Below are 16,017 nucleotides of genomic sequence, written 5' to 3'. Positions count from 1 at the left end.
CCAAATTTCTCATTAAAAAATGAAAGAAAATATAGGATTTTCTTGAAAAAACCTCGGGCAGTCATTTTCAGATTGAAAAAAAATGGTATACCCAGTTGTTGTGTGTCCGGACAGGTTGTGTGTCCGGACGATCAATTTTAGAAAGTCATTTGGAAAAATTTACGAGGGAATTTTTATCAATTTTTAGTACGAAATGTTAGGTAATATTATAGAGAACAAAACAGAAGATGATTACAACTATTGAATTCGTATTTTTAGTGTAATCCAAAGACAAAAAAAGAAGGCTTCAAAAATATTAAGTGTCCGGACACCCCACCCCCCATCCTACCCCATGTCTGCGCACTCATTCACTTTCGGGGATTTTGATGAGAAAGGCTGCATTTTGAGGCCGTCACATGAAATGCCCTAAATTCATTATTTTTCCACCATTTTGAGTCAGATTTTTTTATGAATACCTGTCTATATATTGCATGTGTAAAATTCGTGCTCGTTCCGTATTTTCTTTTACTAGAATCGCGCAGATACGCGTGTGCGCAGACAAGGGGGACTGCGCAGACTTTGGGGAACTTGCCATACTCTACCGAGACTCCCACATACACCCTCACCACACCATCGCATGCGCACTCTCCCACATGGACGCACGCGCGCGCACACTTTCTAATCTATAGCATGAGTGGGTGACGTTCGTTATTCCGAAGGTTTATTGTTCCGAAGGTTCGTTATTCCGAAGGTTTATAGTCCTAAGATAGAAATAAGGTTCGTTATTCCGAAGGGCTGTTAGTTCTAAAACGAAATAAGGTTCGTAAGTCCGAAGGTTCGTTAGTCCGAAAGCGAAAAGGTTTGTTAGTCCGAAAATGAAATAAACTTTTTCAAGTAACAAAAAATGTGTTGTAATTAAAAAATAATGTTAACTTTATGACAGATGAACCCAATTTTCTCAAAGATTTGATAAAGATTGTATTACGATCCCTTAACTTGAGCAATTGAATGCTACTCACATCGAATCTGTAACAAATTTTAGGCATGAAAATGTTGACGATTACTTCCTTTTTTTAATCCAGGCTAATAGCCCCGCCCCTCCCATTTTGGCTCGCTTTATTCAAACCGCTCGGAAATGAATAGGTAGCATAGATCTATAAAACCATTTGCATTATCATGTCATTATTATAAATTTGTTGAATGGTTATGATTTCTCTGATTATGAAATTGCAATTTTTATGTATTTATGTTACAAAAGCTATATTCCAAACAATATCTCAGAAATATTTTGTTACAATGCCGATTTTCATTCTTATCATACGCGAGGATCTGCAGACTTTCACATACCCAAAATACGCACCTCTTTAGCAAAGAATTGTATTTTTTACAAAGGACCCATTATCTGGAACAAGTTACCATTTTCTGTTAAATCTAGTCCATCATTAAATGTTTTTAAAAGGAGATATTAAACCCAACTTCTCAGTAAATATTCAAATGTATGATCAGTTTTTTTTTTATTTTTTATGGTCAATGTTTATGTCTGGTATTCAGTATTTATTACATCATGTATTTTACAATATCTTGTATATATATTTAGTTTCCAGATTTTGTAAAGGTGGCAGCGCTAATAAGGCTTTCCCTTTCTAGTTGCCTCCTCATTCATTTATAAATCATGTACTTTATTCAACTGTTTCCCAGATTTTATCATTGTAATATCTGCAATTTTCCCATGTAATTTATGTAAACTTTGTATGTGCCTTGTATTTGTTTTTATGATGAATGGAATAAATGCTATCAAATCAATCAAAAAAATCAATCATTATATATTTACAGAAGCATGATGCTGGAACAGGCACAGATGAAAATGACTCGAATAAACTGAACGGAGGTACACAGACAGCATATGAGGCAAGTATCAATTAGGAGGAATTGATGTCGACATGCTAAATCTGTCTATTGTTAGATAACAAATAAAAACAGTTTGTGATATTTGATGAAATTAGTATCAGAAATTATGACCATAGGGGCCTGCCATTATTATCATTTTCGTTGCTGTTGTTGTTGTTATTATTATTGTTTTTATTATTATCATCATCATTATCATCATCATCATTATCGCAATCATCATCATCATCATAATCACTATTATTGGCATCATCAGTTGTTGTTATCGTTATAATCGTATAATCATTATTCTTGTTATCATTGCTGTCATTATTCCCTCAGTGCAAATGAGCTGGAAGCCGTTTCATGAAACTGTTTAAAGTTAAGAGTGATTTTGAGAACGACGGATGATCCTTTCTAGTGGTAAATGATATTCACAATTAAATGTTTATTTGTGATTATTTAGCGCGTAAGAAAGGTTCACCAGTCGATCTTAAAGTAGCTCTTAAATTACGAACAGCTTTATAAAATACTCACCTGTTTTGGTCCCGAATCAGAATCATTTCGGAGTGAGACGATCTCATTACCTCTCGAGTGAGATCATCTTTTGAGAGTGGATTTTAGTTTTTTGAGTAAAAATGTCAAATCAATGCACAGTTTATTCCAGAAGGGGATGCATTATACTCCAAAGGGATAGTTCCCTAGTTTTCACTCTGAGAAAGGTGTTTGTGTCACCATCATCATCAATAAATCATTTTTAAAAATAGCGTGACCCACGTATTAAAGGGTAGTATGCTCACTTTATGCTGAGGCAAAAATATGTTATCCTTGTTTTTCATCTCCTTTTCATTATTCTTTTATTCAATTTATGTTCAAAGAATGAGGAATCGCCTACATACGAAAATCCAGCTTTCGAACCCGATATCGAGACACATTTGGACGAGGATTTGACGAAAAAGAATGGTTCTGCAAAAACAAAGCATGGTCATGATGACGTAAGTTTGTTAAATAATACACTTTTGGTCAAAATAACAAATGTGTTGAATATTGTGTCAGATCCACATTGTCAAAATTAACAAACCATTGGTTAGTTTCTCCCAATATGTTGGTTGATTTTAGCTTGGACACATTAGATACTTTGACCAATTATTTTGAAGAGTGTATGTCTACTGTCTATTTCGAAATGATGGTAAAAGGAACCATATCCATATCAGAAGGGGTCCATTATTTTCATAAGCCCCCCCCCCAAAAAAAAAGGTATAATATCATCCACGGGCGGAACTTTCACGTACAATTTTTGAAAAGCAAAACATAAACTCTTTCTCTTATCACATCAACGACTATCGTTGTAGAGGTGTTGTTGTGGCTCAGTGGACAAGTCGCCGGACTTTGAACCACAAGGTCTGGAGTTCAAATCTTACCACAGAACTCGCGTCTTTTGGCAAGGCGTTTATCTACATTTGCCACTCTCCACCCAGGTGTAGTAAACGCAGTAGAAAGGAATTCCTTGAATGCTCGAGTGTCCGATCATGTAGTTGTGCTAAAGCCGGTGTAATAGTATGCAGCGCTTACATTTTGTATTAAGTGCTATATTAAATCTTGCATATTATTAGCACGGGGGGATTGTTTTCACACTTTTTAATAGTCTTTCCCCTCGATCCACTACAAGTGGCGCCCGTGTGTTTCTTCCAAAATGGATCTAGTTGTAATGTGTCTTCAAGGAAACAAAGTTCACTACCCAAATTACGCAATTAAAAGAATAAATAGTCAAGGGTTCTTATCCGCTTCGGTCCCTCACCTCTCCGCCCAATTCATTGTCCTTCTCCGATACGAAGCAAATTTATCTTTGTTTAAAGAGATAAAGCTAGATCAAGAATGACCCTTGTATTTTGGAGTCAAGATACAATAATAAGGGTTTTCTTTTATTAGCTCCGATTATGAAGACCTTTGGATAATTGGATGTTATTTTATTTTCTTCTCTCTGTATCTTGAATAAATATCGTATTCAGTGGTAAACGATTACATACCTATCATGTCACTTCTGAATTGGTCACGAGCTACATTCATATGATGATTATCATCGGGATCATAATGATTGATATTATTATTATTATCATCATCATCATTACTAGTAGTAGGAGGAGAAGTAGTAGTAGTAGTAGAAGTAGTAGTAGGTGTAGTAGTAGTAGTAGTCAGTAGTAGTAGTAGTAGTAGTAGTAGTAGTAGTAGTAGTAGTAGTAGTAGTAGTAGAAGAAGAAGTAGTAGTAGTAGTAGTAGTAGAAGAAGAAGTAGTAGTAGTAGTAGTAGTAGAAGTAGTAGTAGTAGTAGTAGTAGTAGTAGTAGTAGTAGTAGTAGTAGAAGTAGTAGTAGTAGTAGTAGTAGTGGTAGTAGTAGGGGTCGTAGGAGTAGTAGTAGTAGGAGTTGTAGTAGTAGTAGTAGTAGGAGTAGTAGTAGTAGTAGTAGCAGTAGTAGTAGCGCAGTAGTAGTAGTAGTAGAAGTAGCAGCAGCAGCAGCAGTAATAGTAGTAGTAGTAGTAGTAGTAGTAGTAGTAGATCAATGATTTGTCATAGCTAAGAGGATATGATTGAAATGATAAGGATGATTATGATGATGATGACGATAACTTATGGCTGTCATGGTTGTGATAAAAGAAATGAATACGCGATTGATAGTTTATAAGCAGGTCACGTGACCACGATGATTGTGAACTACCTAGCATAATTATGAACCTACTACACACTCTTATAGTATACAGCTCCTTGTATAAAGTTAACTTATCTAAAATCATTTGGCACGGGCGGCACAAGAATATTTTAATAGGGAACCCAGACGAATCTAAAGGTGACATCATAAATTTTCTCAATTGAATCAAAGAAATATTACAGAGTTACACAGCCCGGATCTATGAGACGCCGATTGTACCAATATTATATAGAACAATTATTTGTTATATAATCATTATTTATTAAATAATAACTATTATTTATATATAATTTACATTTTATTTGTAAATAATTACTATTATATAAAATAACATTTCTAATTATTTATATATAATTCCAAGTAATACTTCATTATTTGTAAATAATAATAGTTTGACATTCCATTATTTATAAATAATGATTATTTGTTTTTCATTATTTATAAATAATGATTATTTGATTTTCATTATTTATAAATAATGATTGTTTTCATTATTTATAAATAATGATTATTTGTTTTTCATTATTTATAAATAATGATTATTTGTTTTTCATTATTTATAAATAATGATTATTTGTTTTTCATTATTTATAAATAATGATTATTTGTTTTTCATTATTTATAAAAAATGATTATTTGTTTTTCATTATTTATAAATAATGACACTACATACTTCATTATATATAAATAATTGCAATTCGTTTTTCCATTATTTATAAATAAGTTTTCTATTATTTATAAATAATAATTATTTATTAACAATGCCAGTGCACATTTCTTTATTTATAAATAATTTGTTGAGTTTCCCATTATTTATAAATAATGATTATTTGTTAAATAATGAAAACGTCTACTCCATTATTTATAAATATTTTTTCCGAGTGCGCCATTATTTTCATTATCTTTAAATAATCATTATTTAATGTTCGAGTTTTCCATTATTTATAAATAAAGATTATTTGTTAAATAATGAAATATCTACTTCATTATTTATAAATAATAATTTTGTTTCAATATCCCATTATTTATAAATAATCATTATTTATAAACAATTTTTACAGTCTGCCATTATATACAAATAATCATTATTTATATACAAATAACCATTATTTATAAATAATGAAAAACAAATAATCATTATTTATAAATAATGAAAAACAAATAATCATTATTTATAAATAATGAAAAACAAATAATCATTATTTATAAATAATGAAAACAAATAAAATTATTTATAAATAATGAAAATCAAATAATCATTATTTATAAATAATGAAAAACAAATAATCGTTATTTATAAATAATGGAATGTCGAACTATTATTATTTACAAATAATGAAGTATTACTTGGAATTATATATAAATAATTAGAAATGTTATTTTATATAATAGTAATTATTTACAAATAAAATGTAAATTATATATAAATAATAGTTATTATTTAATAAATAATGATTATATAACAAATAATTGTTCTATATAATATTGGTACAAACGGCGCTCATACGGATCTCTCCTTTTCGTACGCCTTTTCTTACTTTCTTCCACCTCTCGCGCTTAATAATAATAATACATTGTATCTATATAGCGCTTAATACATGGTGTTTCTAAGCGCTTTACAAAACGATTAAGTAGCATACATTAATATAATTGAACATTTAACAAACAAGAGATGAAATGTACAGTGTAAAGTATTGTCATATATATTACAAATTAGGTAAGAAAACGGCCTACTCAAGTTGGGAAATACAAAATAATGATAATAATAAAAGCAATGACGTTTATTAATTAAATAGCTCGAATACAATAAGTTAAACAAAAATAATAATAAGAAATACAATGACATGTAAATTATGATTGAATAATAAAGCAGTGCAATAGCTATCGTTTGATATTGATAAGATTAAACTTAAAACTTAAAGGAAGAATTGTAAAGGTAAGTTTTGAGGGAAGCTTTGAATGATTCGAATGACGGGGCATCCCTCAATTCTATGGGAAGGTCATTCCAAAGCTTTGAAGCAACAACACACTTTTAATTCATCCTGCGTTTACCTTCTTTCCACTTTTTAAAAAATCATGCGGGGGGGGTAGCTACCCTCTGTCCCCATTGCACCGCCCCTATTCGGGGCTGTTGAATGGAATAATGTCAATATCATTATCGTAATCCGTTACAGGATTCTTATGAACATATTCAAGCTCCAGCTGCGAAGACCAACGGTGACGCCATGGTGGTCGAACAGGAGAACGAAAAGGACAATGACAACACCGAGGACGACGATGATAACTTACAGTATAGAGCTTGGAAGGTTTGTGAACATCAAGTTATATATTGGTGAAAAATTATATACGGTCCTTGCGAAGAATATAACACTGTTAATTAAATCAACGTCGTTGTTATCAAATACTCTATACATTATTATTACAAATTATATAAGGTCCTTGCGAAGAATGTAACACTGTTAATTAAATCAACGTCGTCGTTATCAAATACTCTATACATTATTATAATCTTCATTTTTCGCACTCAAATAATTTATTTGAAAGGTTGGACATCAGGGGCCCGTCTTACAAAGAGTTGCGATTGATCCGATCAATCGCAACTATGGAAAGCCAGCAAAGTCAACATTAAAAATGCATGTTTGTTCAAAAGATTATCTAGATATGAATGCATATCCATGAATTCATTGATTTCTTGACAATTTGGTGTGTTCTCCTTTGTTTACAAAGGACATTTTGCAAATTTCCTGGAGAAGAAAATATGTCACTGATGGACCAATCAATCGTAACTCTTTGTAAGACAGGGCCCTGTTTTATATTCTGACTAGTTTGCATGCCCAACGTGCGACACTATCAAAGCACGTAAATACGAATTAAGAAATGTCTTTTTTTTTCACCTGCTTTGCTAATAGAATACTCCCAAAATATAAATGCACTGCATCTAAAGCTCGCCCCCTCATTTCTTTCTTTTTTCATTTGGGTGAGGGCTTGTTGTACCATTGTTAATAACTATAAACAAGTTCACAATCATAATTATAATAATTGTCAATATGTTCAGGTAATTGGTTAAGAATTATCAGCCGTTCAAAAAAAAAGTTGCGACCACTCATTTTCGACCTTCCATATTTCCGTTCCAACACTAGGCAATCTACCATTACACAGATGGTATAACACACACATACAGTGATAACAAAACCACGGTAAAGCTGTCGATGCTCGTCGTCCTCCTCCTCGGCTACGCGGCCTACCTCATCTACGCCTGCATCCACGATTTCGATGAGGCTTTCGTCATCCTAATCATCACAGGCCTCGTCGTGTTCGTCTACGGGTACATCCTGGTCAGGGACACCGTCGGAGATCGGATATACGAGAAGGCTATGATGCCGATAGGAAAACAGATTGAAAAGTCTTGGATTTACATAAAGTGGTAAGGGTCAGGGGAAACATTTCAATAATTTGTAATTTTAGTGAGTTTTTTGGGGGGAGAGGATATTCTGATAACTACTGTATTCACATGACTACAGTTTCGTATGGTTGTTATATAATCTCGATATTTTTAGGCCTAATAGTAATAGTAGGCCCTATATCCCCTTTTTTCACTAGTTGCATTGACGCCCACTGGCGACAATGCATTGTTCTTGTTCCGTATTCCTATTCCGTCGTCTTCTTCTTCTTTGCATTGACGCCCACTGGCGACAATGCATTGTTCTTGTTCCGTATTCCTATTCCGTCGTCTTCTTCTTTGCATTGACGCCCACTGGCGACAATGCATTGTTCTTGTTCCGTATTCCTATTCCGTCGTCTTCTTCTTTGCATTGACGCCCAATGGCGACAATGCATTGTTCTTGTTCCGTATTCCTATTCCGTCGTCTTCTTCTTCTTCCACAAAATCCCATTTGTTTAACACATGGTTTTTGTTAGCTCTACCCTGGCTCCGTCCCTTATCCAAATTCATCCAAACTTTGTAGACATGTTGTCCAGCATCCCTAGTTGTGCACCTCGTCTTCCATTTTCCAAAATCACTCATGCATGACCAATAAGGCGCCATTTTGTAAATTTCAAGTCCATTTGCATACCATTACGTATCTCGTCTTAACTCCCGCATCCTGCATGCTACAGACTTCTAACAAATTGCTATAGACAGTCAAAGAGTTGCTTCATCATTTGCGACGTATAACCTGACCTTCAAAATGCCATCTTCATGCCCTAAATTCAAATCCGAAATAGCCTTCCTTCAAAAACTTCATATTTATTGAAACGTAAAGTCAAATAATCGTAAAATGGCCATAACTTTCTTGTTTTTATTCAATTCGAGCTCATATGATTAGGAATTGATACTGGCAAAATATCATACAAACGAGTCAGTTTTCACGCATCATTGACCTTTCGTTACTGAAATAGCGCCCTCTAAAGTTTCAAAAACGCTTACCTTTGAATGCTCCTCATTGTGTCATGCATGGCCAAACCCGTACCCTTTTTTAGATTTAGGGTGTTCAAGAAATGCCCTTTCATGCCATTTAGAAAAATATATACCTTACCGCTGACGAAATATCTGAAAAATGCTCCCGAAAATCAGCAAAATACGCAAAAATGCACTATAATGCCAGCACAACTTCAACTTGCTCTTATTTCCTTATTATTGAAGTTTATCCTTTCTAACTTGGCAGATATGAGTATTGATATATACTTTAACCGTTCGTCAACCTTTTGTGACAGAAACTGACATAGAGCTGACGTCAGCTTAAAATTATTGTGCAGAACTGTCATTTTTAATGTCTTTCTTTATATGGCATTTACTTCCGGTCTATTGCTTGCGCACAAATAAAAGTGGTATCAATGTCACCGCATTGGAATGCTCTATCCAGTGATACCAAATACGACATAGGTTACAACAGAAAATTTCAAGATAAGCCAATCTGAACACATGGTATACTACTCACAATGCACACATTATCAATAATAGAATTGTATACAATGTCTATGGCATAACGTATTATGCATGATCATCGTTCTGATACGTACTTTACACTGAGTTACGTTAATGAACTGTCAGGGAAACTTATATGCTTGTTCATATCACTCTCAGCGGCCATATGGTCTAAAAATGGACGAAATCTGTTTGACTCGAGAATGTAACTTCCTATGGAGGGCAAAATGTACCAAAATCCACTTTGATTAACATGTAATTTGTGTTAGTCCTCCCGTGCCTCCGCTCCTCATCCAAATTCATTCCGATTTGGTAAACATGATGTCCATGATGCATTATTGTGTACCTCTTATTTCATTTTCAAAAATCATTCATGCATGACAGTGCATGCGCCATTTTGAGTGAGTGACATCATCATCTCTCTCATTTGGATGTAACTGGCTCGTTAATATATAACTATTTTGTTAAAAATAAGCGAAACTTTGAAATGTCATAACTTTCTTATTTTACATCCGATTTTGATGGAATTTTCAGCATTGCGCTTGTCTGATTTTTCCCTATTGATTTAAATCAACATATTTCTGAGGTAGACTTGACCTTTCAATCAGACGCGTCAATGCATGCACATCGTTCTGAAACGATTGCAGTTCTAGTCTTCTTTGCATTGACGCCCAACGGCGACAATGCATTGTTCTTGTTCCGTATTCCTATTCCGTCGTCTTCTTCTTCTTCTTCTTCTTCTTCTTCTTCCACAAAATCCCATTTGTTTAACACATGGTGTTTGTTAGCTCTGCCCTGGCTCCGTCCCTCATCCAAATTCATCCAAACTTGGTAGACATGTTGTCCAGCATCCTTAGTTGTGCCCTTCGTCTTCCTTTTTTCAAAATCACTCATGCATGACCATCTAGGCGCCATTTTGTAAATTTCAAGTCCATTTGCATACCATTACTAATCTCGTCCTAACTCCCGCATCCTGCATTCTACAGACTTCTAACAAATTGCTATAGATAGTCAAAGAGTTGCCCCATCATTTGCGACGCATAACTTGACCTTCAAAATGCAATCTTCATGCCCTAAATTCAAATCCGAAATAGCCTTCCTTCAAAAACGTCATATTTATTGAAATGTAAAGTAAAAAAATCGTAAAATGGCCATAACTTTCTTGTTTTTATTCATTTCGAGCTCATATTTTAAGGAATTGATACTGGTACCATATCATACATAGGAATTAGTTTTCACGCATCACTGAATTTCCGTTACTGAAATAGCGCCCTCTAAAGTTTCAAAAACGCTTATCTTTGAATGCTCCTCATTGCGTCATGCATGGCCAAACCCGTACCCTTTTTTAGATTTAGGGTGTTCAAGATATGCCCTTTCATGCCATTTAGAAAAAAATATACCTTACCACTGACGAAATATCTGAAAAATGCTCCCGAAAATCAGCAAAATACGCAAAAATGCACTATAATGCCAGCACAACTTGAACTTGCTCTTATTTCCTTATTATTTAAGTTTATCCTTTCTAACTTGGCAGATATGAGTATTGATATATACTTCAACCGTTCGTTAACCTTTTGTGACAGAAACTGACATAGAGCTGACGTCAGCTCAAAATTATTGTGCAAAACTGTAATTTTTAATGTCTTTCTTTATATGGCATTTACTTCCGGTCTATTGCTTGCGCAAAAATAAAAGTGGTATCAATGTCACCGCATTGGAATGCCCTATCCAGTGATACCAAATACGACATAGGTTACAACAGAAAATTTCAAGATAAGCCAATCTGAACACATGGTATACTACTCACAGTGCACACATTATCAACAACAGAATTGTACACAATGTCTATGGCATAACGTATTATGCATGCACATCGTTCTGCTATGTACTTTACACTGAGTTACGTTAATAAACTGTCAGGGAAATGTGTATGCTTATTCATATTACTCTCTGTGTCTTTCTCTCCCTTCTCTCTCTTTTATTTGAGCGGCCATATGGTCTAAAAATGGCCCAATGGACGAAATCCTTTTGACTTGAGAATGTAACTTCCTATGGAGGGCAAAATGTACCAAAATCCACTTTGATTAACATGTAATTTTTGTTAGTCCTCCCCTGCCTCCGCTCCTCATCCAAATTCATTCCGATTTGGTAGACATGTTGTCCATGATGCATTATTGTGTACCTCTTATTTCATTTTCTAAAATCATTCATGCATGACAGTGCATGCACCATTTTGAGTGAGTGACATCATCATCTCTCTCATTTGGATGTAACTGGCTCGTTCATATAACTCTTTTGTTAAAAATAAGCGAAACTTTGAAATGTCATAACTTTCTTTTTTTACATCCGATTTTGATGAAATTTTCAGCATTGTGCTTGTCTGATTTTTCCCTATTGATTCAAATCAACATTTTTATGAGGTGGACTTGACCTCTAAATCAGACACGTCAATGCATGCACATCGTAATGAAACGATTGCAGTTCTAGTCTTCTTCTTCTTCTTCTTCTTCTTCTTCTTCCACAAAATCCCATTTGTTTAACACATGGTGTTTGTTAGCTCTGCCCTGGCTCCGTCCCTCATCCAAATTCATCCAAACTTGGTAGACATGTTTTCCAGCATCCCTAGTTGCGCCCCTCTTCTTCCTTTTTTCAAAATCACTCATGCATGACCATCTAGGCGCCATTTTGTAAATTTCAAGTCCATTTGCATACCATTACTAATCTCGTCCTAACTCCCGCATCCTGCATTCTACAGACTTCTAACAAATTGCTATAGATAGTCAAAGAGTTGCCCCATCATTTGCGACGTATAACCTGACCTTCAAAATGCCATCTTCATGCTCTAAATTCAAATCCGAAATAGCCTTCCTTCAAAAACGTCATATTTATTGAAATGTAAAGTCAAAAAATCGTAAAATGGCCATAACTTTCTTGTTTTTATTCATTTTGAGCTCATATTTTCAGGAATTGATACTGGTACCATATCATACATAGGAATTAGTTTTCACGCATCACTGAATTTCCGTTACTGAAATAGCGCCCTCTAAAGTTTCAAAAACGCTTATCTTTGAATGCTCCTCATTGCGTCATGCATGGCCAAACCCGTACCCTTTTTTAGATTTAGGGTGTTCAAGATATGCCCTTTCATGCCATTTAGAAAAAAATATACCTTACCACTGACGAAATATCTGAAAAATGCTCCCGAAAATCAGCAAAATACGCAAAATGCACTATAATGCCAGCACAACTTCAACTTGCTCTTATTTCCTTATTATTGAAGCTTATCCTTTTTAACTTGGCAGATATGAGTATTGATATATATTTCAACCGTTCGTCAACCTTTTGTAACAAAAACTGACAAAAATCTGACGTCAGCTTAAAATTATTGTGCAAAACCTTCATTTTTAATGTCTTTCTTTATATGGCATTTACTTCCGGTCTATTGCTTGCGCACAAATAAAAGTGGTATCAATGTCACCGCATTGGAATGTTCTTTCCAGTGATACCAAATACGACATAGGTTACAACAGAAAATTTCAAGATAAGTCAATCTGAACACATGGTATACTGCTCACAAAGCACACATTATCAACAACAGAATTGTACACAATGTCTATGGCATAACGTATTATCCATGCACATCGTTCTGCTATGTACTTTACACTGAGTTACGTTAATGAACTGTCAGGGAAATGTGTATGCTTATTCATATTACTCTCTGTGTCTTTCTCTCCCTTCTCTCTCTTTTTTTTGAGCGGCCATATGTTCTAAAAATGGCCCAATGGACGAAATCCTTTTGACTTGAGAATGTAACTTCCTATGGAGGGCAAAATGTACCAAAATCCACTTTGATTAACATGTACTTTTTGTTAGTCCTCCCCTGCCTCCGCTCCTCATCCAAATTCATTCCGATTTGGTAGACATGTTGTCCATGATGCATTATTGTGTACCTCTTATTTCATTTTCTAAAATCATTCATGCATGACAGTGCATGTACCATTTTGAGTGTGTGACATCATCATCTCTCTCATTTGGATGTAACTGGCTCGTTCATATAACTATTTTGTTTGAAATAAGCGAAACTTTGAAATGTCATAACTTTCTTATTTTACATCCGATTTTGATGAAATTTTCAGCATTGTGCTTGTCTGATTTTTCCCTATTGATTCGAATCAACATTTTTCTGAGGTAGACTTGACCTTTCAATCAGACGCGTCAATGCATGCACATCGTTCGGAAACGATTGCAGTTCTAGTTGCATTGACGCCCAACGGCGACAATGCATTGTTCTTGTTCCGTATTCCTATTCCGTCGTCTTTGCATTGACGCCCAATGGCGACAATGCATTGTTCTTGTTCCGTATTCCTATTCCGTCGTCTTCTTCTTCTTCTTCTTCCACAAAATCCCATTTGTTTAACACATGGTTTTTGTTAGCTCTACCCTGGCTCCGTCCCTCATCCAAATTCATCCAAACTTTGTAGACATGTTGTCCAGCATTCCTAGTTGTGCACCTCGTCTTTCTTTTTTCAAAATCACTCATGCATGACCATCTAGGCGCCATTTTGTAAATTTCAAGTCCATTTGCATACCATTACTAATCTCGTCCTAACTCCCGCATCCTGCATTCTACAGACTTCTAACAAATTGCTATAGATAGTCAAAGAGTTGCCCCATCATTTGCGACGTATAACTTGACCTTCAAAATGCCATCTTCATGCCCTAAATTCAAATCCGAAATAGCCTTCCTTCAAAAACGTCATATTTATTGAAATGTAAAGTCAAAAAATCGTAAAATTGCCATAACTTTCTTGTTTTTATTCATTTCGAGCTCATATTTTCAGGAATTGATACTGGTACCATATCATACATAGGAATTAGTTTTCACGCATCACTGAATTTCTGTTACTGAAATAGCGCCCTCTAAAGTTTCAAAAACGCTTATCTTTGAATGCTCCTCATTGCGTCATGCATGGCCAAACCCGTACCCTTTTTTAGATTTAGGGTGTTCAAGACATGCCCTTTCATGCCATTTAGAAAAATATATACCTTACCACTGACGAAATATCTGAAAAATGCTCCCGAAAATCAGCAAAATATGCAAAAATGCACTATAATGCCAGCACAACTTCAACTTGCTCTTATTTCCTTATTATTGAAGCTTATCCTTTCTAACTTGGCAGATATGAGTATTGATATATACTTTAACCGTTCGTCAACCTTTTGTGACAGAAACTGACATAGAGCTCACGTCAAATTAACATTATTGTGAAAAACTATCATTTTTAATGTCTTTCTTTATATGGCATTTACTTCCGGTCTATTGCTTGCGCACATATAATAATGGTATTAATGTCACCGCATGGAAATGCTCTTTCCAGTGATACCAAATACGACATAGGTTACAACAGAGAATTTCAAGATAAGCCAATCTGAACACATGGTATACTACTCAAAATGCACACATTATCAACAACAGAATTGTACACAATGTCTATAGCATAACGTATTATGCATGCACATCGTTCTGCTATGTACTTTACACTGAGTTACGTTAATGAACTGTCAGGGAAATTTGTATGCTTATTCATATCACTCTCTCTGTGTCTTTCTCTCCCTTCTCTCTCTTTGTTGAGCGGCCATTTGGTCTAAAAATGGACGAAATCTGTTTGACTCGAGAATGTAACTTCCTATGGAGGGCACAATGTACCAAAATCCACTTTGATTAACATGTAATTTTTCTTAGTCCTCCCCTGCCTCCGCTCCTCATCCAAATTCATTCCGATTTGGTAGACATGTTGTCCATGATGCATTATTGTGTACCTGTTATTTCATTTTCTAAAATCATTCATGCATGACAGTGCATGCGCCATTTTGAGTGAGTGACATCATCATCTCTCTCATTTGGATGTAACTGGCTCGTTCATATAACTCTTTTGTTAAAAATAAACGAAACTTTGAAATGTCATAACTTTCTTATTTTACATCCGATTTTGATGAAATTTTCAGCATTGTGCTTTTCAGATTTTTCCCTATTGATTCCAATCAAGATTTTTCTGAGGTGGACTTGACCTTTCAATCAGACGCGTCAATGCATGCACATCGTTCGGAAACGATTGCAGTTCTAGTCTTCTTCTTCTTCTTCTTCTTCTTCCACAAAATCCCATTTGTTTAACACATGGTGTTTGTTAGCTCTGCCCTGGCTCCGTCCCTCATCCAAATTCATCCAAACTTGGTAGACATGTTGTCCAGCATCCCTAGTTGTGCCCCTCGTCTTCCTTTTTTCAAAATCACTCATGCATGACCATCTAGGCGCCATTTTGTAAATTTCAAGTCCATTTGCATACCATTACTAATCTCGTCCTAACTCCCGCATCCTGCATTCTACAGACTTCTAACAAATTGCTATAGATAGTCAAAGAGTTCCCCCATCATTTGCGACGTATAACCTGACCTTCAAAATGCCATCTTTATGCCCTAAATTCAAATCCGAAATAGCCTTCCTTCAAAAACGTCATATTTATTGAAAT

General features: G+C 34.8%; 1 protein-coding gene across 1 annotated transcript; it reads left to right on the top strand.

Annotated features, from left to right (window-relative positions):
* The first annotated feature begins 1,816 nt into the window (after nucleotides 1-1,816).
* Nucleotides 1,817-10,878, top strand: LOC135157620 (solute carrier family 28 member 3-like). The gene is made up of 4 exons (XM_064113952.1): nucleotides 1,817-1,887; nucleotides 2,742-2,858; nucleotides 6,741-6,872; nucleotides 7,707-10,878. The coding sequence occupies exons 3-4, from the start codon at nucleotides 6,792-6,794 to the stop codon at nucleotides 7,992-7,994; spliced, it is 369 nt and encodes a 122-aa protein (XP_063970022.1). The 5' UTR covers nucleotides 1,817-1,887; nucleotides 2,742-2,858; nucleotides 6,741-6,791; the 3' UTR covers nucleotides 7,995-10,878.
* Nucleotides 10,879-16,017: the final 5,139 nt, after the last annotated feature.

The sequence above is a fragment of the Lytechinus pictus genome, chromosome 19 (assembly GCF_037042905.1).
Source record: "Lytechinus pictus isolate F3 Inbred chromosome 19, Lp3.0, whole genome shotgun sequence".
Classification (NCBI taxonomy): Eukaryota; Metazoa; Echinodermata; class Echinoidea; order Temnopleuroida; family Toxopneustidae; genus Lytechinus; species Lytechinus pictus.
The sequence above is the reverse complement of the archived record's forward strand: the minus strand, read 5'-3'. Positions and strand labels throughout refer to the sequence as shown.